The 24,771-nt window shown below is 45.9% G+C and overlaps 1 protein-coding gene across 1 annotated transcript in view; it reads right to left on the bottom strand.

Moving 5' to 3' along the window:
• Positions 1–212: 212 nt before the first annotated feature.
• Positions 213–24,771, bottom strand: part of FKBP1A (FKBP prolyl isomerase 1A) — a 48,537-nt gene continuing 23,978 nt past the window's right edge. The window contains exons 2-5 of the mRNA XM_042783593.1: positions 21,954–22,128; positions 21,823–21,870; positions 3,334–3,446; positions 213–341 (exon numbers count right to left, since the gene is read on the bottom strand). Of these exons, the coding sequence (XP_042639527.1) occupies positions 213–341; positions 3,334–3,446; positions 21,823–21,870; positions 21,954–22,128 (465 nt within the window). The remainder of the gene's footprint in view (positions 342–3,333; positions 3,447–21,822; positions 21,871–21,953; positions 22,129–24,771) is intronic.

Below are 24,771 nucleotides of genomic sequence, written 5' to 3'. Positions count from 1 at the left end.
TTTCCATTCAAGGTGTACACTAATAACTAGAATTTAAAGGACACCTGATAGAGGTAGATCATAGGAAGAAAAAGGCCTATGGCCATCTTCTGTTCTCTCTGTTGCTCATCAAACAGTGGGCATAACTCAAGAGGAACAAAGGCAGTTAAAGATCCTTCAGCCTTAAGTTTCCTTACCCAAGAACAGGGAGCTAAGGGAGGAGGCCATTCCTGTCATTCCAGTTTTAGAAGCTCCACGTCAAAGACGAGAGTGGCGTTTGGTGGGATGATGCCTGGGTGCCCAGTGGCACCATAGGCGTAGTCTGGGGAGATAGTCAGTTTGGCTCTCTGACCCACACTCATCTGTAAAAAGAATAAGGAAGAAAGGGTCAGCTGGACACACTCCTCAACTGTCTCTGCAGGGAGCAGAGCTTCTTACATGGCTTCTCTGTGGCCAGGACACTGTGGCTAGGACACTCCAGTGACTCTGTAGCTGCTTCCCCATGTGCAGGAGGTTGGTGGCCAGGCTCCACGATGCCTGCATCTCACAGCTCAGAGTCCAATGCAGTTAAAAACCCTTCTTGACTCACTCTCAGAATGGTCAGACCCTCAATCAACCTTTCTATCCAGGTTTCAATCATCTGACAATGGGGAGATAACTATAGATGTTTCCCCATGTAGCTCTTCGGTGGCCTGTCACTCAAAAGACGATATTAAGAAGCACCTAACATTTCTCTTGAAAGAGAAAAGAATATTTTGAGCAAAACTTTGCTTTAGTACAAAACAAATGCACAGGAAGTAATATTTGTGGTAGTCTACTGTTCTGCATTTTCTCTACTTCAACTTTTACATTAAGAAAAAAAGACGACTTATTTTTTAAAAATAGAACATGACTTTCTGAGGTACAAAAAAGTACGTACAGAATGATAAAGTTACCATTTATGTGAAAGAGAGATAATATTTATATATTTGTATCTGCCTGTATAAGCAGAGAAGGATCCCTGGTGGCACAAGGGTTAAAGCACTTGGCTGCTAAACAAAAAGGTCAGCAATTCAAACCTACCAGCCGCTCCTTGGGAGAAAAATGCGACAGTCTGGCTCCTTAAGGGTTTACAGCCTCGGAAACCCTACAGGGCAGTTCTATTCTATCCTATAGTGTTGCTATGTGTTGGAATCAACTCAATGGCAGTGGGTTGTTTTTCTTTTTTGGGGGGTTGTGTAATAAGAAAACATCTATGGAAGGACATCAACAATACCAGCATTTGTCTGTGGGGAGAATAATGTGGACAGTGGTCAGGATGAAGGCAAAGCTTTAAGTTTTTTACATATGTATTTTTTCATTTTCTAATCAAATACACACACACACACACACACACACAAACTAAACTCACTGCTGTTGAGTCGGATCCGACTCATAGCGATCCCTCCTTGGGTTTCCAAGGCAGTATCACTATGGAAGTAGATTGCCCAGTTTCCCTTCCAAGGAGTGGCTGGTGGGTTTGAACCGCCAGCCTTCTAGTTAGCAGTCAAATGCCTTATGTACTGCGCCACCAGAGCTCCTATCAAATATACGCGTTTTAAGTATAAATATTTATTTTCTATACAGTGAGCAGGATCTCTATTGAATTTCCATTTTTTCATCTGTTCTACTTTTATCCTCCACATGGGCATTCCTGGGGCTCTGACCCAGCTTGAAAGATGGAGACTAAAGAGACGCCGCAAGCTTAACAAAGCTTCTAATACAACTCAGAATCCTTATTTCTGGCAGCTCCCTTCAGAACTGGGACATGTTGGGACCAAGATGGTAAGAAGAAGACTGCAAGTGAAAGCATAGATTCCCACCATACCTGTCCTGCTCTCATATGGCTTTATCTAAGAAAAGTCACAATGATCATGTGCTTTGACCCAGCGATTCCATTTCTAGAATACGATGGGGACAATCTTAATGTCCATCACATGGAGAATGGTTACATAGGTACAGCCATACCACGAATGAGCTTTAAATGTACTAACATGGAAAGATGCCCAAGAGATATTGCTAGATTAAAAAAAAGAAAACCTAGTTACCAAAACAGTACTTTCAGCATGGTTCCCTATTTGCAAACACATAAAACCACAACAACAGCAAAAGAAAAGACGGATGAGACAAACCCTTCTTCTTTGCTTGCTTTGTGGAGGAGAGTTTTAAAAAAGTATTTTATGTAGGTCTCAGATTATCCAGACTTCTCACTGGTGATGGTCCCAAAGCCCTGGGCCAAAGGGGAGTTTGGGCTTCGCCTCAACACTTCGTCATGCCTTGCCAAGCCTGGGACTGAGAAACAGGCTGATAACACTATCTTGATGGCAGTGATAACAGGAGGGACACACAACACAGTTACTGTTCCAATGCTGGAACAGTCACAGAAGACGGGTTGTGTTATGGACAGTAGTTGGCATGGGGGACTGGGGATGTGCTACAGATCTAAGCCAAGCAGATGTGGCAGCATGGGGACAGAAAGGAAGCTGGGAAGGTTTCCAAAGGGAAGTAAACCACAAAGGTCCTTTCCCCTTCTTGGACTGCCTACATCTGTGAATGGGAAGGCTTAAAGTTTCTGAAAGTTAAGCAGTATACCTGGAGATGCACCAGGACATTTTAGAGAGGAAGTGGAGCAGTGTGTATTCTGGAAATTTGAAAGACAGGCAGAAATCTCTCTTAATTTTGGTGAAATCTGCAATTCCCCTTGGAGGGAGGGAGACAGACTAATTTACCATCATGCAGGGCCCTAATTATAAAGTCCCCTAGGTCTCAGGCTACTGTAAACATCCCTTTACCTGGTTAATGCCAAGAAAAATTCCTGGGATTGAGGGAAGGATAGAATCCAACTGAAATCTGGCAACCCTGAGTCCACTATTATCTCCTGGGAATTCTATAGTGTTGGCAGAACAAAGCTGTTTACAAAAATAGGGAGGGGTAGGTCAGGAAACAGATATAAGACAGACAAAATTACTTCTCGTCAAGTTTGACCTCTCAGAAAGGGTCTGACATAACATGGTCAATAATAAGACAAGCTCAGATTAAGACTCTAATGAGATACCATTTTTTCACGCATCAGTGTTCCAAAGCTGAAAGGTGAGTGGAACGCCACACTCTGCTGGCGGAGTGGTGAGGGAGACACAGGCACTGTCATATTCCTGCTGGTGGGAGGTCAAAGAGTATGCTCACCATGGCTGGCCGTATCTGGCAAAAGCTAATGCACACAGCCTTTGACCCCTCATTCATGTAAAAGAAACTCCATTCAAGGTGAGTCACTGCAGCACTGTTTACAGTAGCAAATACTAGATACTAGGAAACAAAAGAAAACAATCAAGAGCATACCTGGGCGACCCCTTCTTCCCAGCCTCGGATCACCTCCTGTTTGCCCAACATAAACTTAAAGGGCTTGTTTCTGTCCCGGGAGGAATCAAATTTCTTTCCATCTTCAAGCATTCCTGTGAGAAAGAGCAGTTGTAACATGAGCAATGGCATGAGGCAAGTCAGAAACCAGCAGCAAAGTACCGTCACAGTTGTCCGTACCAGAGAAGGAACCACGGTGTGTAGGGAGGACTTCCTGTGCCCTTACTAGGCAACCAGCGAGTTGGGGGCCACCCCAGACCTGGCAATGCACTGCTCTGTGACTCCAAGCAGTAAGGTGACCGTGAAGGATCTCCCGTCAGAAGCGAGTAGAAGTCCACCTTAGTCTGGACGGTGAGCATGGGTAAACTCGCCCCGCCTGCTCGGGATCTGGTCAGACTAAGAATAACTGTGGGCCCTTAACAGCTCACCTAACGGCTGAAAGCTACACACGGTACAAGAAGCAACAGTTATTCCCAATTCACCTGTCGCTTTTTAAATACAGTGCGCATAGACCCTCCTCACTCCTCTTCCACTATTCAGATGGGGCACATCTCTCTTTTGGGCAGGGTTCTAGTGGAGAGGACTCTCCTCCCCCCACTAGCCATCCTACAGTCTTCTCTGTGGCTCACTGAATGTGACCCATACACATTGCTGACCTCTAGGCTGTGAGTGACTGGGTGTTTGTGCAGAGGGAGGAGGGAAAAGAACCGACTCTGCACTTTGGATCTTGTGAGACAAAACTGTGAGGCAAGTTTTTGCTAGCATTTGGTGCGGGGTGTAGCACACTGACAGAAAACTTGGGCATAAGCGGGGCCCTTGGTGGCTGACTCTAAGGTATACATAATCTTCCTGGGGAAAACAAAAATCAACCCGGGCTGAGCCACAGAAATGAATGACTGGACTTGTTCTGCTTCATCCCACCCATTTTCTCCAGTGGCGCCTAGACCGCTGACAATCGTTTTTGCACAATTAACTCAAACAGAGATGGCTGAAGAGAACCGCAGTAGTAATGAGATTTAAATGGCTGCCCTCAGAGAATATATGCAGTAAACCCAGTGAACTGACGCCCCAACTTAACTGGCAGCAGTGCTTCCACTCTGAGCCAGAGACCGGGCTAAGTGCCTTCCCACCCAAATTCATTCAGTCCTCTCCACAGCACTGTCCCCTTTTCACATATGAAGAAACTGAGGCAGAGAGAAGTGAAATAATTTGCCTAACTACTAAAGCTAGACTATAAACCCAACTGCCATGTTCTTCCTAGTATGACAGTGTTTCAGAAGCTAGACAAACCACAGCATTGACTGCCAATGAAGGCGAACTCCATGGATGGAGATCTCACAGGATAAGTGACATGAGAAGGGAGACAGACACTTGCAACCTCATTTCCCCTTATCCAAAGGGACTGTCAGTACTGACTTCTCAGGAAGTTAGTGTTGGTCAGTCGTGAGAGTTGATCTTGAGAGCCTAAAAATTCTCACACCAGGACCCAGATTGGAAGGGGCCAGACAGTTTTTGACATATTATTAACACAAAACTGATTTTATTGCAGGATGGGGGTAGGCAACCACCATGGTTCTAAGCATCACTTAGAAAACCCAGCAAAATATAAAATTCTAGGGGTGGGGGTGGGGGTGTGTATGTATGTTTAGAGGAGGATGGAAATCCTGGCAAAATCTCATGTAAAAAATAATGTCAACACTTTTAAGTGGGATGGGGAAGCAGAGATCAGTTGAGCGCATTACAACAGCCAACAGACTATCTGGACTGTAACAAATAAGAAAACCGGTACTTCGGTAAGTAGCAAATCGGGTCTCAAAAGCTTGAAAATAGCCACATAGAAACAATTAGTCTAAGGGACTAGTAGACCATGCAAACCTCAGCCTACATGACCCTAAGACCAGAAGAACTAGATAGTGCCGGCTACCACTGCCAACCACTTGGAAAAGAATCAAAATACAAGATCCTGGATAAAACGGGAGAAAAACACGGAACAAAACTCACAATCATAAAAAAAAACTAGGTTCACTGGTCTGATAGAGACTGGTGAAACCCCTGAGACTATGGCCTCTAGTCACCCTTTGGGCCTGGAATTGAACTCACTCCCATGGCTTCCAGCCAAACAAATGACAGGCCTACAAGGTGAACAATTATACCAGGCAGTTACACTCCTTAGAACAATAAGCCATGGGAGACCAGCAGGGCAGTATCTGCATAGGGAGATAGCTCAGAGGGTAGAACTGCATAGGAAATGACACAAGGAAAAGGTAACCACCGGCAAGAAGTAGGAAGAGAACTGTTAGATTATGGAGACTGCAATCAATGTCATGGAACAAAATGGGTATGAACTGCTGAATGGAAAATGAATTTGCTCTGTAAACTTTCACCCAAATCACATTTTAAAAAAGTCGGAAGAGGGGCGATGGATGTCTTAGGGCAGGATGGGTGCTGACATTGCCTGCAGTCTGGAGCTGGGAGCTGAGGAACACGAGAGAGACAAGTAGTCAGCGACCTGCCTGGGCCCTAAGCCAGTTTAGAGCCAGCAACGGACACTAGAACTGGTGAGGCGGGGTACACATTTAACTCAACACTGCACGTGAATTCGCAATTGCCACCTGATAAAAGAAACCACCAATGGCACGACACAATCAGTTTCTTAAATGAACGATGGCGCAAAGACCAGGCTCTCCTCTGCACAACACCCACCGCACCCGTGGCCTTCAGCCCATTTCGAGCTCTGCTACGTTCACTGAGCCCAACCACAGAGTGAGCTGGGTGCAGGGCGAGAGCAGGCAACAAACCGCTGATTCTCAGAGCCCTTCTGGCCAGGCGGGAGCTTTTCCCTCCATCCTCGTGCAACTGCTCATAAGAGGAAAAAGTAAACCAACTTTAAGGCTCAGTAACCTGCCCAAAGTCAGAGCCAGGAATGGTGGGGCCTGCCTCTAGCAAAAGGCTAGCCCGAGGGAGACTGAGAGCCCTGAAGGAGACTGAAAACCAGAAAAAACCTCTTCCTGCTCTGTGCTCTTTAGGGGTTGCTGAGCAGCCATGGTCGGACAAGGCACAAGTCGAGAAAGCCCCCTAGGAAAAGACCAAGGATGGAAAGGTGCACCCTGCCCTCTGGGCCCTGGCTGGTCACAAAAGGCTGGCTGGACAAAACATACAAGAAAAAACATGTCCAGAGGGGCACCTGGCGCCAAGTCTGCACCACAATCCAGACCCACAGAAAATCCAGGCCCAGCACCCACAACCCCTCTTTTCTAAATGAACGTCAATTTTCCAGCCTGTGGCCCAGTTTGGGCACCAAGACCTACTGGGAAGTCTACTGTGGTCTTCCAGGAATGATTTACCTCATTAGTAAAAAGAGACACTCAGGGCAAAACTTCTCACCCTCCCTTCCTGTTTAATACGTTGTGTGAGGATGTGTAATGTCTGCAGCCACAGCAGCCACCTTGTGACTACAGGGGGTGGCAAGGTTAAGAGTACTGCAGAGGAGCTGCTATAGTGCTTAGTGTTGTTGTTGTTGTTATTTGCCGTCGAGTCGGCCCCGACTCATAGCGACCCCTTCCTTGGGTTTCCGAGGCAGTATCACTACGGAAGCAGGATTGCCCAACCTTAGTACCCAACCTCAAACCACCTTCCTCCAGACTTGTATTCTGAGGTGATTAAAAGTCTGCTCCGCCCATCCCAGTTAACTGGCCTACCATGGTGTTTAATGGTTGGAGACAAACTGCCTGAAGCAAAAGCAGGATAGTCAGAAATCCCATTCTATTGATTCTGACTCATGGCGACCCTAATAGGACAGAGTAGACAGAACTGCCCCACCGGGTTTCCAAGACTGTATATCTTTAAGAAGTAGACTGCCTCATCTTTCTCCCGTGAAGTGGCTGGTGAGCATAAACCACTAACCTTTCAGTTGGCAGCTGAGCACTTTAACCACCGTGCCACCATTACTCCTTAAAGCTGACACAGATGTTTGAATTAGTAGAAAAGGGTATTATGACCCAAACCAAACTTCTAGAGATGACAGCTATCACATCTAAGATGAAAAATATACTGGTGCTGGAACAACTGAACACCCACAAGAGAGAAAGTAAAACCCTGGATCCATACTTCACACCATAATCAAATATTAACTTAAAATGGAACTTCCAGAAGAAAACACAGAATATTTGTGAAGTTGGGTTAGGTAAAGATTTTTTTTTTTTAAAGATAACAATGCTTTTATAAAGCAAGATCCGTAAAAGAATAAACTGACAAACTGAACTTCATAAAAATAAAAAACATATGCATGTCAAAAGAGAATGAAAAGAGAAGCCACATGCTGGGAGAAAATCCCTGCAAAGCACACACCTAATAAAGAAGGTGTATCCGTCCAGACTACAGAAAAAACTCTAAAACTCACCCATAAGGAACCAAACCCAATTAAGAAAAAAGGGAGGCGGATTTAAACTGGTAACTTACCCAAAAAGATGTATGAGTGAAAAGATGCCCAAATCATACTCACTGCGGAAATGCAAATTAAAACCAGAAGGAGATACATAGTATCTACCAGTACTGGCCAGAGTGGTCCAAACTAAAAAAGACTGACCTCTCACATATTGGCAAGGTGTGAGGAACTGGAGCTCTCCTGCACCGCTGATGGGACTGTAAAATGGAACTACCACTGTGGAAAAGAGCTCAGCCATCAAGTTAAACATACACCTCCCATATGACCCTATCATTCCACTCCTGGGTATTTTTCCAAGAGAAATGACAATTATACATCCATACACAGCAGGCAGACTTATTTATAATAACCAAAAACCACAAAAACTTAAATGTCCACCAACCGGCAAGTGGATAAACAAATTATAGTATGTCCATACAAGAGAATATGATTTAGCAATGAAAAGAGAATGAATATTGATACACAGAAGAACCTGGATGAGTCGCAAGATAATTATGCCAAATAAAAGCAGCCAGGCAAAATGAGAATACATACTACATAATTCTATTTATAGAAAATGCAAATCAATGCATACTGACAGAAAGTATATCAGCTATTGCAGTGGGGTGGGGGCGGGGGGCGCATGGAAAGAAGGAATTGTAACCAAAAACAAACCAAACCCACGGCCCTCCAGTTGATTCTGACTCATAGCAACCCCCACTGGGTTTCTGAGGCAGTAAATCTTTACAGAAGTAGATTGCCCAGAAGTAGATATGTCTTAAGCGTATGAGCTGAACATTTACATTAGGTATATACATTCCTTGAAGACATCAATCATGGGAGAACAGAAGGGCTGTGCATGCACAGGGAGACAGCTCAGGGGGCAGGAGTGCATGGAGGGAAGGACACAGGGAAGAAGTAACTATGGGGAGGAAGTGAGAGGGGAGCTGTTGCATTGTGGGAAATTGTAGTCAAATCACGAGACAAAGTTATGTGAGCTGCTGTATGAAAAATGAATTTGCTCTGTAAACTTTCACCCAAATCACAATAAAAATAACAATAATAAAAAAAGACAGGTTGTCCAGTCTAGCTTCTGTGAAGTGGCTGATGGGTCTGAACCACCAACTTTCTGGTTAGCAGTAAGATGCCTTAGGCACTGTGCTACCAGAGCTCCTTTAGTAATGATGTATTTTAAACACTCACAGTTAACTGAATGCCAACTCTACCTCAACTATTTTAAAAAACTGGCAACATAAGATAAAAAGGAAAAAAGGTAGGTGGTCAGATTTATTAAAATTTGGCGTGTATTTATCTCCTACGTCCAATCTAGCAAGTGATGGAAAACTGCTTCCTGTTTGGGGAAGGAGCAGGTAAAGCAAGTAAAAGTCCAGTGGCTTAGTAGTTGCTCCCACGACAACACTGCAAATCTCTGTGCCAGGGCTTGGAGCCTTTGAACAGTGAAGCCACCTGCCAAGTCAGTGCCATACTTTCCTCGAGAAAGAATGCTCTAAGAGAAGTCAACTGAGGTGACAGTTGTGATATGACGGCTGACATCCTCTAATCTCCAAAGGCCACTCTTAGCATAAAACATCACCAGTATTACTTTCTACTGCAGAATTGTTTGACTTCATTTCTGATGATACATACACAAACCTACACGTCATGACCCAGAAACTGCCTGGAATAGCTGGTGTTCTCGCTTTCAAGTACCAATTTGTGTCTCTCCTAACTGAACGCAGCTTGAGGTCATGTTCCTAGACTTGAGAGTTCTATGTCCCTGTGGCACCCAGCTCAACCCTTGTCCCTCACGATGCAGGCATTCATGAGCACTCTTGGATTTGTTTCACTTGCATCATTTTTAAGAACCAGGAGGACAAGCATGAAGCTTCCATATTTAGATCTGCTTCCCTACATGGTAAGAAGAATCCCAGAATGGCAGCCTTTACTTTCAGCATCTCTAAGTTACTAATCATTAAGAAAAATATGAAAATTTGGGGTCTCCAGTTGAAAACTCTGGTAGCAGAGTGCCTAAGGCACTTGACTGCTAACCAGAAGGCTGGAGGTTCAAACCCACCAGGCACTCCTCAGAAGAAAGGATGGGCAATCTACTTCTGTAGGGATACCGCCTCGGAAACCCAAGGAGGGGTTGCCATGAGTTGTATCCGACTCCATAGCAGCAAGTTTGGTTTGGTTTAGTTGAAAATATAAGACCATGAAAGGAGGGAAAGCTACAGTTGCAGGCAGAGCTGTTTAAGCAGCCTTTGGCTGAAGGGTAGTTGATGCCGCCTTTGCCTGGGTCTCACCCAGACTGTTCAGCTGTTCTAGGGGAGAGCCAGGCTCATATCCTTTGGAAAGGGAGCAAGAGAGTTTTAAAAAGAGGAGTGTGAGGAAGAGTCTCAAGTCTGTCTCCATCACTGAGCAAAGGACCCTAGACTGTGCTCCTGGTATGCAGCCCATGCCACAGGAGCAGTGGTTAGCACTCAAGGCCTGGATTCACAGGTTCCACTGAGCTCACTAACAACCCAACAGAAATGGAGTCTCTTCTTGTGAACTCTGCTGTGCAGAAGGCAGACTCCCACAGACACTCTACGGGGTAAGGGAAGATGAATGACGAGAATGAACTTTTAGAGAGTTACGGATTCAGCACTTGCGGTTAAAGCTCATGACTCACAATGTGGTTTTCTGTTGCCAATGAATCTTTGCAGGAGATTTTCATAGGCATCAAAATATTAGAAGTTTTAAGATTAAAACAAAACAAAAAACCCCAAAACCTCAAATCTAAATCAAGCAACAAAATAACAGAACACTTCAAGCCGCAAGCCTTCAAAGCAAAATAACATTCCTGTCATTTACAGTGGGGGATTAGTACTTGCAACTCACAGGTGAGTCCCTTGAGCAAAACATGTGCAACAGCTAAATGAAGACGGGGAGCAAGCTGAAAGATGCCCATTACTCTGCTGACTTGCATTAGAAGCTGCTTGGAAAATGCTCAAATGAATGTACTGACCTAGGTTAAATGGCTTAGCTAACCATCCCCCGACTCCATAGAGGAGAAGCTCTCTTAACTGCCTTCTACTTCTCGCCAGACTCTTTTAAGAACCCCCAGCACACCCACCCCCAGCATGCTGAAGGCCCCTCATGCTCCAGCCTTAGCTCAGTCTCACCCCTTCAGTCCCAGGTGAACTTTACTGACTAGAGGTCTGTCTGCTGTGCTTGTTCCTCCAACCATTTATGTCAGTTATACTTCCTGTGTATAGGTAACATAATTAAGTAGTACATAAATCATGAAGTGTGAATAGACTGGGTAGTTGTTCCTCTAAGCTGTTTGGAAAGACTCAATAAAGACAAAGCACTAAAAAATACTGCTAGTGAATTATGTGTGGGTGAGACCACTGACATTTGGAGAAAGCAAATCTTAAAAATCTGGAAAGGTTTGGCATTCAGATTACCTCACAATCCTTGCTCTACTTTAAAAGAAAACCAAAATTTGGTTTTATAAGAACTCATGATGGGAACTCCCACCAGCAGAGCCATATGCAAAGAAAAAGAAGTGGCCTTTTAGCACATGATTAATGCTTGAATTTGCGACAAAATGTTTAGAGAAGCCATGTCACTTTTATAATTAACCTACAATTATTCACTTGGCCCAATCTAGACACTGAGGGAGGTAGAAGATATCCATTCAAAGCATAGGTCTTTGCTCAGTTTCTGGCTGCATCTCCTGTACAACCTTCCCAAAATTGAGGCTCTGGGATTCCTTTGCACGTGGTGTGACCAAAGGTTGAGTGTCCACCCAACTTATTCTCTAGAACACAAACTGAGTGTTAGTGTACATTTCCCATCTGTAATGTGGAAATACTTCTAACCTTTCACTAAATCTCTTTAGATTCTATGATCACAATCATATTCTTAAAGGCAAAGCCCATGATGGAAAGGCCCCAGCAACGGTACTAAGAACGTGGGCCAGAAAGCATGTTTCTGCTTTCCATTTTATCACAATATAAATGAGAGGACTGTCCATGTCGCATTGGGAGGTGTACGGAAGGAAATACGCTAACAATGGCTATGTAGAAATGGCAGAACTAGACATGATCTTTAGCTTTATCCTAATTTTTTTTGTTTTCCAGGAAACAATAAAATAGGAGGCAATAGGTACAAAACTGGTGGCATGGTAGGGGAGTCTGACCCCCTCAAACTTCAGGAGGGAGAGAACAGTCCAAGGCTGAATGCTATGAAGCAGAGGTCAGACATACCTCCTCTGAAGCCAGCCGTCTCCTCCGTGGCACTCAGCACTTCTCTACTGCATCTGATAAGTCATTGCAGTGGCCACACAGAACTCAAAGACCATACCATTATGGGGGCAGGAAGTACTAGGTTACAATTCAGGATCGGGCATTATCAGGTTACAATTCATTAGTCAGGACAGTCTTTTAGCTGTGTCCACCAGCAGGCATCTCCCTGGTGCTTGGCTCCTCAAGCCTGCCTAGGCTCTGCTCTGCTCAGGCAAGTGTTATAAAGCTTTTTAGCTCCACTGATAAGTGCCCAGAGTCACCCCACTCGCCAGGAAGCTTTGGCCCAAAGGTGCTCAGCTCTGTAGCTCTGGGGGTCAGAGAGCCTAGCTCTGCCAAGCACCCAGAGGCACCCCACTTCACCAGCAAGCCTCCTGCCTGAAAGTGCTCAGCTTTTCCAGCTCTGTGGGCTGGAAAGTCCACTGCCCCATCTCCTGCTGGATTCCTGGTTCTACTGCCTCTGCCTCCACTTCTTGCCATCCCTGGTGTTACAGCCCCCGTCTCTGGGGTCTAGGAGGTTCTCAGCACAGGGGTCCTGGTCCACAGGATGTGCTCCACCCCGAGCTCTTCTCTCTTGGTGATACTGAGGTCTACCTCTGCTCTGGGACTGGCTCTCTTTTAAGCCGAGTGGGATGGCAAAACTGACCAATCCCCTCATTAGGGTTCCATAAAACCTATTTGCCTAGTCCCACCACCACAGGGGTTCTGCACCTTATTTGCATTATTAGCAGTGGACCAATCCCCCTGGTGGGCTACAAGCACCTTCTTTGCATAGTTCAACCCCAACATCTAGTGGAAATTATAAGCTCACGGAGAGAAAGGCCATATAAAAGCGACCCATTGCACCATAATAGGTAGGGCATAATGGTTAAAGGCATGAAGTTCTACAGCTGGATTGCTCAGATTCAAATGATCAGTTCTATTTAGTAGCTGCGTAATTACAGTTCATCGGCTCACTCTCTGGTCCATTCCCCTCATGTATAAAATAATCCTAACAATCCAGCCTTACTCATAGGAGTGAAGTGAAGATTCAATGAGTATAATGAAGGTAAAGCCTTTACATCGTGCCCAGCACATAGTAAGCACTCACCAAATACTGGGTGCCAGGCCTTCCTGACAACCTCCAGAGAGGGTGAGGAGTGGGAGGATGTGCCCTTTCTGTGCACTCTTCCCTGGTTCTCTAGTAGGTGCGTTCCTCGCCTGGCTTGAAAAGCTCACACTCAATGCACACCCAAGGAGCTCTGGAACCTGAGGTGGGTGTGATGGCATCAGTCTCTCTGAGGAGGTGAGAAGGGGATCAATCAGTGGTCCACTACAATCTAGCAAGATGCCATCAGCTCCACAGCAAGGCTGTCTAAATTCTGAGTTCAAATCACGGCCCTTCTATAGCAAAAATCTGAGAGTCCTCCATTTATAAGCTACCTCTACACCTGCCCTCTCCCAGGAAGCTGCAGGGACCCGCACTTCTCAGGAGCCACAGAAATGAGCTCAATGGCCCTCACTTTGCCACTCTGGCAGCACTATGAGCTAGCAAAGACCAGTAACAGTCACAGCTACCCTTCTCAGCAGGGGTTATGTGGATTAAAAGAAACCACGCAAATAAAACCAGCTACCATCCCTCCACAGTCTCCACTCTGTTCTGGGCTGCCATTACCTCCTGGGCGGATTATAATAATAATTTCCATCTTGGTCTCTCTGCTTCTGCCCTTGGTCCCCTACAGTGTAAACTTGACACGGTAGCCAGAGGGACATTCTTTTAAAATACAAGTCAGATCCTATTACTCCTCTGCTCAAAACCCTCTCAGCCTCATCGCAGTCAGAAGAGAAGCCAAAGACCTTAAAGTGGCCTACAAGGCCCTAGAAGAGCTGTCCTCCAGCCCCCACCATTTCTAAGACCTCATCTCTGATTATTCTCATCCTTACTCTACTCCCAGAACATCGTTTCCTTTATATTCTACACATACAACAGGATTTCTCCCATCCCAGGGCCTTTGCACCTGCAGCTCTGTCTTCTAAAATGCCTTGCCCAGACAGTCACATGGATCACTCCCCTTCAGGTCACTACTCAAATGTTACTTTCTCACTGAAAATAACACCTCACTGGCTCATCTAAAATCTCAACCTTCTCCTGGCCCTCCCTGTTTAAATCTTCTCCTTAGCACTTAACCGGCTAACATACTTCACGTTTATTATCTATTTGTCCCACTACAATGTAAGATCCATGATATCAGGGACTATGTTTTGTTTATTCCTATATTCCCAGACCTTCAGAACAGTGTTTTACACATAGTAGATGCTCCTTAAATACTGGAAGAGAAATCAAGGCTGCCTTTTCTCCCTCCAGGCCTTTCCACATACTTGGCAACCCCCCCTTCTCTTCATCCCAGGCCAGGCAGCAATTCTTCTAAGAAGCCTTCTCTCCTAAACGTCAAGTGTGTGCAGCTCTTGAGGCACTTCCCTTATACCTGACCATTCCCTACAGGGTAAGCATCTTGAGGGCAAGGTCGATGCTTTGGCTCAGCTCCTGATACATTTGTTGGAAGACTGAAGGGAGGGTTTGGGGGCGCTGACCTGTGTATGGTGGATGCAAGAAGAAGAGTGGCCAACATTTTATTACTCCACAGGATTGAGCAAAGCCCAAAATGTTGTAAACTACGCTTACTCTCTAATCTAAGGAAGACAGAATATTATACCAGTCATAACAGGAATATGGGCTTTGTCCAGCCCAGCCAGAGTCTAATGCCAGGTCCCAACAGGCCAGTCTTCAAACATTCACCATGTACCTACTCCACACCAGGCACCAACAGGCAGAAACCCTGGTGACAGCACCAGTGTGGGCCTGGCCTCCTGACACCTACAGTCTGGTGAGGGAAGAACAGACGTAGCTACACACAGCCCAACTGTGACAAGGGCTAAGAAGTAAATGGACAGGCTCCTTGTTAGAGAATCAAGGCCATGGGTGTACATGTGAGGAAGCACTTTAGCCAGGGGTCAGGACGGATCATTTTAGCCGAGATACAAAGACTAGGAAAGAATCTGCCATGTAGAAGGAAGCAGAGACAGTGTGGTGGCACCAAGATAGACAGGCAGGCACTCTCGTGTGAGGAAAGGCTTGGTGCATCTGAGGACTAAGATGCTGGCCAGGGTGGTTGAGCTCCTGAGAAGGGAGAGTCAAGGAAGTAAGATCGGGGCAGCAGCATCCAAGAGCTGATTAGTTCTCCCTCTCCACTACTTCCCTCCTCCTCCTTTTCACACTGCTAACATTTAGCTGGTCAAAATGAAAAGGGCCGGGGGAAGGCATGCAGGAACTCAGCTGAGCTCCTCAGCAGCTAAAAAAGCAGGAGGGCGGGGAGACCAACCAAGGCAGGCATGAGCACCAAACGGAGAAGTGGACAATACCCCGGGCTTGTTCCATGGGGAAACAGCAGACGACAATATTACTTTTAGGGGAAAAAAAAAAAAATCAAGGCAGACAAATAATTCCAAATTTTTAGATAAAATAAACCTTTAAGCATGTCACACACACCAAGTTTCTAGCCAAAAAAATGTTCAAGTTCAAAAGCCTATGTGTGGATAAATAGGTGGATCTTATGGTCAATAAAGTACATTCAATAAAAATATTTTAAAAAAGTGTCTACAGGAGAGATGCTCTCTCTGGAGTTCTTTGGAGAGATGGCTGATGCCAGAACCAGAGCAACAAAACTAAGGAAGTTATAAGGAACTATGGTAGCGTGTCAAAAATACTGGACTTGACTGGAAGGGGGTCCTATTGGTCAAATCTGTGACAATTTGTACATCAAAAGAATAAAGAATATTACTAATTTTTAAGGCCAAGTAAAATTTATGAATCTACAATAATACTAAAAATAAACAAACAGATACTTGCCACCACTGAGCATAATAATAAACATTCCTCACTTTTATGCTACCTTGGAGAAAAGTGGCAGATAAAAATGCAGAAGGAATAAAAGAATTAAAATGTCACATTATAAATGCCAGTGAGATCACTTCTTTAGATAAGACTTATCAATTGGTGTAAATACCAGCAGGTGAAAAGCCCAGATGTCCACCTAATCTACAGATTACCTTCTAACTGCAAAGGGGAAAATGTAGCTTTATAAAAAAGATGAAATTTAGCACCACAGAGAGTGATGTTCCTCAAAATGTGCTGAGTATGAAGAACATTGTATCATGTATAAAATATTCACACTAAAATGCACAGCCAAGATCTGCTCAGACATTTAAAACTGAACTTCCAATTGACAGGAAATCAGGCAGAGGATGGAGTTAAACAATCTTGGGAAAACAATAAGGCAGATGCAGAATGTGGGCGATTCTGTAAGATAACAAGCACTCTGTGAAAAACATCAGTGTCATTAAGGAAAAGTGTGAGGACTCTTCCAGATTGAGATTAGACGTAACATCCAACAGCAAATGAGGAAAACGCAACTAAATCCTAATTTTAAAAAAAAGCTATAAAAAAACATTTGGAAACAACTGGGATAATTTTAATGTGAATTTGGTTTTAGATAATGTTGAATTATTTCAAATTTACTGAACTGTGACAAGCAGGAGGATGAGGCGAATATTCTCATTCTTAGGGTATTCCCAAGTATTTAGAGGTAAAATGTCACGTTGCCTGCAACTTAAAATGGCTCAGCAAAAAAAAAAAAAAAAAAAAAAGCACAGATTACACATACACATACTCTCTCTCTGTAAATAGACAGAAATGGTCAATGTGACAAAATATTAACTACCCATCACTGAATCTAGGTGGTGGGCACAAGGGTATTCACTGTTCTATTCTGATTTTTCTTTGTATCTGAAAATGTCATCATGAAGAGCTGTCCACATGCACAGGAAGACTATGGGGTTTTGGTTCATTGAAGACAAGTGAGCCTTCTTCTGCCATTACCTATGGAAAAGGAGGATGTTCTTCTTGTTGACTCTTATTTTGCTAATCACAAAATCCCAAAGGAATACCTCCACAGCAAGGTCTATTTTCAAAGTTTTAAAATCTCTTCATGTTAAACTTGAGCAAGAGAAAAGGGACTTACAGCTTACTTTGCTCACAGCCAAGCTGATATGGGCCAATCCCCACCTCTCATAACCACAAAAACAAACAAAAACCTTAAATTTTCTCCCAAAATTTAAGAGAAGAGCAGCAGACCCGTCTCTCCTTTCTGCGCACCTATCTCCCCATCTGTAACAGGGAAAAGATGAGCCCCACTCAATGCGACTAGCGCTACACTGCATCCCTGCCATGCGAGTCTGCGCCACTCCAGGGACGTGAAGTGCTGACACCAGGGCTCTCTGCCTTTCTCCCACTGCAAACATTACAGGGAGCGCTGGGAGATCAAAGGACGAATGAGAATACATCACCTAGTACCTGGGAAAAAAGTGGGTGGAATTAATAGCATCACTGTTGCTGCCCCTCCTGGAACACACTCCCCCGGCTCTGAAGCCTTCAGCAATTTCTCAAAGCAAGCATGTAGCTACCATTTTACTGAGGGTATATGGAAGCTGAGAAAAGTGAGGCAATTCCCCCAAGCTCTCTTAGCCTACAGGCAAGATAGTTACATAGTTACAGGCAAGATGTGAATTCAGGAAATGGGCTCCATTACCTAGCTCTCATTATATCGGGCACACAGTAAGGAGCCCAGGTAGGGTAAGTCCAGAAAAGGCACACATCCTCTTTGGGGATCATTCCATCCAGTACCACCTTTGCCTTTCTGCCCAGTGGATGCATTTTACACACCCAGTGTACAACCAGTGTCCTGCTTCTGCTCTTGTTCCCAACAATTTCTTTTTCACACAGGCGGGGGGGGGGGGGTTTCCTGTCCAAACCTAAACCAGCTTATGACCCTCCTCTGCACATAACCCCCCAGTGGCTCTCACTTCACTCAGAGAGTAAGTCTATGTTCTTAGGGCAACTCACCAGGCCACACCCTCACCTCATCTCTTACTACTTTCCTCCCCACTCAGTTCACTCCAGCCACGCTGGTTTCTTGGCTGGTCCCCTATGACACAAAGCACACTCCAACCCCAGGGCCTTTGCACTAGCTGTTCTCACTTCCTGCAATACTCTTCCCCTGGAGCTCTGGTAGCATAGTGGCTAAGACACTTGCCTGCTCACCAGAAGGCTGGCGGTTCAAACCCACCAGCCACTCCTCGGAAGGAAGGTTGGGCAATCCTGCTTCCGTAGTGATACTGCCTCGGAAACCCAAGGAGGGGTCGCTATGAGTCAGGGGTGACTCGACGGCACATAACAACAACAACAACAAGAGTCACAGAGCTCACTCTTTAACTTCCTTTGGGTTATTGTTAAAAATGTTACTTTGTCAGGAGACTTTCCCAACCACCCTCCCTGACAGCAGCAGCAGCCACCCACTCATTCTTGCTTTCATCTCTCCACTTCACTTCTTACTACCTGCTGTGTCACAGACACACTCAAGCTATTAGTCTCCACACCTCAAGGTAAGAGCCTTCAGATAAGGACCTTTGTGTGCTTAGTTAAGGAGCCCTGGTGGTGCAGTAGTTAAACACTCGGTTGCTAATCAAAAGGTCGGCAGTTTAAACCCACCAGCCACTCCACTGGAGATAGATATGGCAGTCTGCTTCCGTAAAGATTACAGCCTTGAGAACCCTTTGGGGCATTCTATTCTGTCCTATAGGGTTGTTAGGAGTCAGAATCGATTCAACGGTGATGGGTTCAGTTTGGTTTGGCCTGCTTAACTTACTGCCCTGTCCCCAGTGCCTGGTTTATTGCTGGTGCTCAATAAACATTTGATGTAGGAAGGAAAAAGGGTAGATCAAAGTCCTGTGCAACAGTTACTGTCTGTCTGCCTCAAGACGGCACACATTGAGGGCAACCATCTGAGGTATCTTGATTGGCCATGAGCCTTCTTCCAGACACCAGATCACCAACCAAGAACCGTCCAGCAGGGGAGAGGACAGAAGAAAGCAGAGGAAGGGGAGGACAGAGGGCAAAACAGAGCAAGGGGTGAGAGGAGGGTTGCAGGGAAAATGGCCACTTAGGAGACAGGGTTGAGGGACCTTTGGTTTTTCTCAGTTAAAAACCAGGAGGCTATGGATGACTCACAAGGACAAGATGTCCATCTATTTTTTAAAAGGATAAAAAGAGAAACAAATTCCTTTAATCAACCTGAGGTTGTTCTCACAATGGTAGGAGCATAGCCTGTTCGTGGGAATAAAAGGGACACAAGCCTAGCTATGTGCCAGGACAAAATCAACAGGAAAGATGATGAAGATACTGCAGGCTGTGAGAATCCACTAGATCCTCCAGGCGGTTACTTGGCAGGTTACCTTCCCACCTCCTCCCTCCCACCTCAGTGCCTGGCTTCTAGGAGATGCTTGGATGGTGACACACAAGTTTTCATTTCCCTTCTGGCACCACAAAGAGGTGGCACAGGCTCTTCTTGAAGGCCCTGCTCGAAACCATGGAAAGCACGATGGGGTACAGCAACCTTCCTGCATTTGGAGACCCCCCTAGGTCATTATGATAATCTCTTCCCTTACGTTCAAGTTCCCTCAAGATGGATTCTGTTCCCAGTGACTTAAAAGCCTTAACTGCTACAGATGAAATCTCAAAGTGCCCACCCACTCCTCTCACACCCCCACAGGTCTCAAACAGGTTCTTCCTGGGAGGCTGGTAGCAAAGACCGGGGAACAAAGCCGCCTGCCTGCTGAGAAGAATCTATTCTGTAAGCGTGAGGCAGAGCTGGCTTCTCACTCAGGCATCTTTGTAGAGCTTATCAAAAATGAAATAAAAAGAAAGCTTTTGTGCTAATGCATGCTAGGGTCCTACTGCTGTTCTGGGAGCGTGTGGGTGGGTGCCACCCGCAAGGAAAACACAGACTTGGAGAAGAGGCACTGGAAGCCCTGATGGTGTTCTGGGTCCAACGACCATCTGCTCTCTTAGCAAGACTCCAGACGGGATGTGTGTGAGGACATCTCACCAACAGGCACAGTGAAATGTGGGTCTGCCTATGTGCTGGTGTCCAGTCCTGCCAGGGGCACCAGAAGACGGATGTGCCAAGGATGGGGGCACACATTCTAGCTCGGCCACTTATAAACGGGGGCCAGAAACTATGCCTATGCCCCAGTCTACCCCAAATGGCTGTGGAAACTGAGTGAACTGCCACTCAGCTGAAGATGTTTGACCCCTTCAAAAGGTTAAGGATTACTCTTCTTACTCAGTAGATCATAAATGACCACTGATAAGCTTTCCTTCACTAGCCCTCCTAGGTGGTGAGTGTGGCCTACAAAGGCAGCTATTTAAAAAGTCCAAACCACTTTCCAGTTCTTTCACGGGCATGAGGCTGTTCTAAGATCGGTTTCAATATCTCCTTCTTCTTTGGTAGCCTTTTTACAAGTTCCAGTCCTTAACATCTTCCGCCCCTGCCCTTACTTCTACCCACGGAGGAAAAAACTCACTGCCTTTGAGTCTGTTCCGACTCATAGCAACCCCTCCTTGGGTTTCCGAGGCAGTATCACTACAGAACTAGATGGCCCAATCTTCCTTCCCAGGAGCTGCTGCTGGGGTTGAACCACCAGCCTTCTGGTTAGCAGTCAAGTGCCTTAGGCAATACACCATCAGAACTCCCCTCATGGTGAAGTACCAGAGAACCAAAAAGACATGGGCGGGGACGTTTAGTTGTTTTTTTTTTCCTTTTCAATAACAACAGCGGGCTCCCCCCATGACCTCGGAGAGACTAGTAGGGCTTATTCCTGAGCAGCATGGAGACTTACCCTCCACCCTGCCATCTAAAGGGAGAGGAAGAAAAGGAAGTGAGAAAGAAAGAAGAGGTGGGAAGGAGGAGGGGTTATTTGTAACAACTGTGGCAAACACTCTCCCACCTCCAGCCACAGCCCACAGCCAAGCAGTCTCAGAGGCTCAACCCCCTCTCCCTTCCTCCTGACAACCCAGGAGGACCTAGTAAGGGCATGAAATAAAAGACAGCCTCAAGGCACCAGGCTCTGATACTTGAATTCTGGCTGAGGCTCTAAAATTTCCTTTGGTTTACATTAAATTTATTACCCTCACCGAGCCTCAGTTTCATTATCTCTAAAACGGGGGTGAATAAAACGTCCACCCCTAGGAGGGCTGGGTGCTAGACTACCTGTTTAGCTTTTTGTCAGGCTGGGCTATCAGTGCCACTGAGGTTTGTATTTGTAAATGGCTTAACTTCAAGACCACGCCGAGCCAATGCAATAATTAGGAAGTGGAGTTACTCTATCAGTACCGGAGGGGCGAATCCCGAGCTCCCCCCGGGGGAAAGCAGCAGTCTCAGAATTACCTCGCTCTTCTTATCTCCACTGAAGGGAGGGCCGGAAGCGGAGACAGTTGTCAACCCGGGCAGAAATAGTACAAATCCTTCCTAAGGATCCCTAGCCAAGGCTCTGCCCACTCCGGAGCTTATGACCTTGGGCAAGTGACTTCGCCTCGCCAAGTCTCAGTTTCCCTGTCTGTGCAGTGGGCATATGGCAGCACACAGGCACAGAACTGCCTCTGATACGAGAGACAACGTTTGGCTGGCAATCAGCGCTCACAAGCCCCGCTTAGACTGTCCCGGGTTCGGCAGGCCTGAGGCTGCTCCCTTCGGAGCGCGGCCACCGCCCAGGCCTCAGCCTCGGGCCACGCGGGCCTCATCACCACCACGTCCCGGGTCCCCCGGCCGCGGTGGTCGGCCGCACACAGGCCAAGGGGCCCCCTCCCCAGAGGCTCGCCCGACTCACCCGTGTAGTGCACCACGCAGGTCTGGCCGCGCTTCGGGAAGGTGCGCCCTGAAGAGACAGAGACACGGGCTCAGTGAGCGAATGAGAACGGCGGCGGGAGCCTCTCCGGACCGCCTAGTGTGGCTACTCACCGTCTCCGGGGGAGATGGTCTCCACCTGCACTCCCATGGCAGCAGCGGCGACGGACGCTGGGCGGGCGGCACGACGGGCGGCGTGGACCCAGAGCAGACCTGGCGGTGGTTCCGCTGCCCTGCCTCGTCCCTCCGCGCGGAGCCTGCGCACGCGCGCGCCCCCGCACTCCCCGCCCTGCGTGCGCGCTCACACATGGCGCGCGCGTCCAGGAAGCCCAGGCTGCTCGGCTGGAACCGGAAGCCCAAAAGCCCCGAGGCTTCCCAATGGCTTAGTGCTTGAGGGCCTGCTGGGCAGGTCTGTTCCCGTCTTTGTGCTGGGAGCCAGGCAAGCATCTTCTTAACCACAAGTTAAGCATCTGAGAAATGGGAATAATAGTAAGGAGCCCGCCAGTGACTGGGTACTTCAAGCGGGTTAACATTTCTGCGTACACAGTTAAACATCCTGTAAAAAAGGATGGCTGGCTGAGGAAGTGAGTCACTAGGCCCATGGGGGACATCAAGCTCAATTGTCATAACATAGCACACAAAAACATTGTTCTACATCCTACTTTGATTAGTAGAGACTGGGGTCTTAAGAGCTTGCAAGCAACCATCTGAGATGCAACGACCATCCTCTCTTCTCCTGGAGCAAAGAAGAATGAAGAAAAGCAAAGGAGCATGGAAACAATTAGTCCAAGGAACTAGTGGACCCTGCAAACCTAAGCCTACATGACCCTGAGACCAGAAGAACTAGATGGTGCCTGGCTACCATGGTCAACTACTCGAAAAGGGATCAAAATAGGAGATAATGGGTAGAGTGGGAAAAAAAATGTGGAACAAAACTCAAAATCATAAAAAGTAACAGGCTTAGTGGCCTGATAGAGACTGGTGAAACCCCTGAAACTAGAACCTAGTCACCTTTCTGGCCCAGGATTGAAGTCACTACTGTGGCTTCCAGCCAAACAATAGGCGTATGAGGTGAACATATACACCAGGTAGGTAAACTCTTTAGAACGATCAATCATGGGAGATCAGAAGGGCAGATTTGAACACAGAGATAGCTCAGAGGGCAGGACTGCACAGGAAAGAAGGACATAGGGAAAAGGTAACCACAAAGAGGAACTGGGAAGAGAGCTATTGCATTATGGGGATTGCATCAATGTCATGAAACAAAATATATATTAACTGTTGTATGGGAAATGAATTTGCTCTGAAAACTTTCACCCAAATTACAACTTTAAAAAAAGGATGGCTGAGAGAGGTCAGTGCCTACGCGGTATCATATTAGTGTGCAATAAGTTCTGAGTTGTATTTCTTCATTGGAGGAGGAGTCAGTATTACACTATCCTGCACAAAGCCTGTCCACTCTTTCTTGGATTAATTCATTCATAGCTTACATACGTCTATCCTTATTAAGCTACTATATGCCCCATATTATGGTGCCAGGTGCCAGGAATATACCAGTGAAGGAGACAGACTCAGTCTCTGACCTCAGAATTTATACACTGTTGAGGGAGAGCAATCACATAACCATACAAACAAATGTAGTTTCAAATATATGAGTACTGTAAGAGAGAGGTACATGGTATTATGCTATGACGGACACGTAACAGAGATGCCTAACCTAGCCTAAAGTGTAGTGAAATGCTTCCTGAGGCAGCCTGGGTTAGCCAAGATCTGAAGAAGTTGACTAATTGGCCACTCAGAACACAGTCATCTAATCCCATCATGGGAACAACCACACAGAACTGGGGTCCAGCCAAGTTGACACACAGCTCCAACTATCACAATATCTGTGATAAGTCTTATAGCCAAAGTGTAAATAACTCTTGTTGTTATGTGCTGTTGAGTCAGACCTGATGCATAGTCACCCCTTTCTGGGTTTCTGAGGCAGTATCACTACGGAAGTAGATTGCCCAACCTTCCTTCCGAGGAGTGGCTGGTGGGTTTGAACCACCAGTCTTCTGGTTATGACTTAAAAAAAATAAATTTAAAAATGGGCAAAGGATCTGAGTATATCGTTCTTGAAAGAAGACAGACAAATGGTCAATAAGCACATGAAGAGATGGTCAACATCCTTAGTCATTTGTGACACACAAATCAAAACCACAAGGAATAAAACAAAGTAAGTCCCCAAATGTGTTAGATTGGGTTCTCTAGAGAAATAAAACCAGTAAAGCTTATATATATGGATATATTGTTGTTGTTGTTATGTGCTGTCAAGTCAGACCCGACTCACAGCAACCCCTCCTTGGGTTTCCGAGGCAGCATTACTACGGAAGTAGATTGCCCAACCTTCCTTCCGAGGCTGGTGGGTTTGAACCTCCAGTCTCCTGATTAGCAGTCAAGTGCCTTAGGAACTATGCTACCAGAGCTCCTTTTGATTACTGTAGTTGTATGTTTTAAAATCAGGAAGTATGAGTCTTCCTATTTTGTTCTTCTCTTTCAACATTGTTTTAGCTATTTGGGGCCTATTGCCATTCTATATAAAGTTGAGGATTGGTTTGTCTATTTATGTAAATAAGGCTGTTGGAATTTTGATTGGGATTGTGTTGAATCTATAGACCACTTGGTGTAGTATCAATACCTTAACAATATTAAGTTTTCTGATCCATGAACACGAAGCATGCTTCCATTTATTTAAGTCTTCTTAATCTCTTTCAGAGGAGCTCTGGTAGCATAGTGCCTAAGGCACTTGACTGCTAACCAGAAGGCTGGCGGTTCAAACCCACCAGCCACTCCTCGAAAAGAAAGAGATCTTAGAAAATCAAAGCACTACTAAAGAACAAAGCACTGGTAGCACAGTACCTAAGGCACTTGACTGCTAACCAGAAGGCTG

The sequence above is a fragment of the Orycteropus afer genome, unplaced genomic scaffold, assembly GCF_000298275.1.
Source record: "Orycteropus afer afer isolate SDZICR_OR568_19922 unplaced genomic scaffold, OryAfe1.0 scaffold00020, whole genome shotgun sequence".
Taxonomy (NCBI): Eukaryota; Metazoa; Chordata; class Mammalia; order Tubulidentata; family Orycteropodidae; genus Orycteropus; species Orycteropus afer.
Note: the sequence above shows the minus strand (reverse complement) of the source record. Positions and strands in the feature narration are given on the sequence as shown.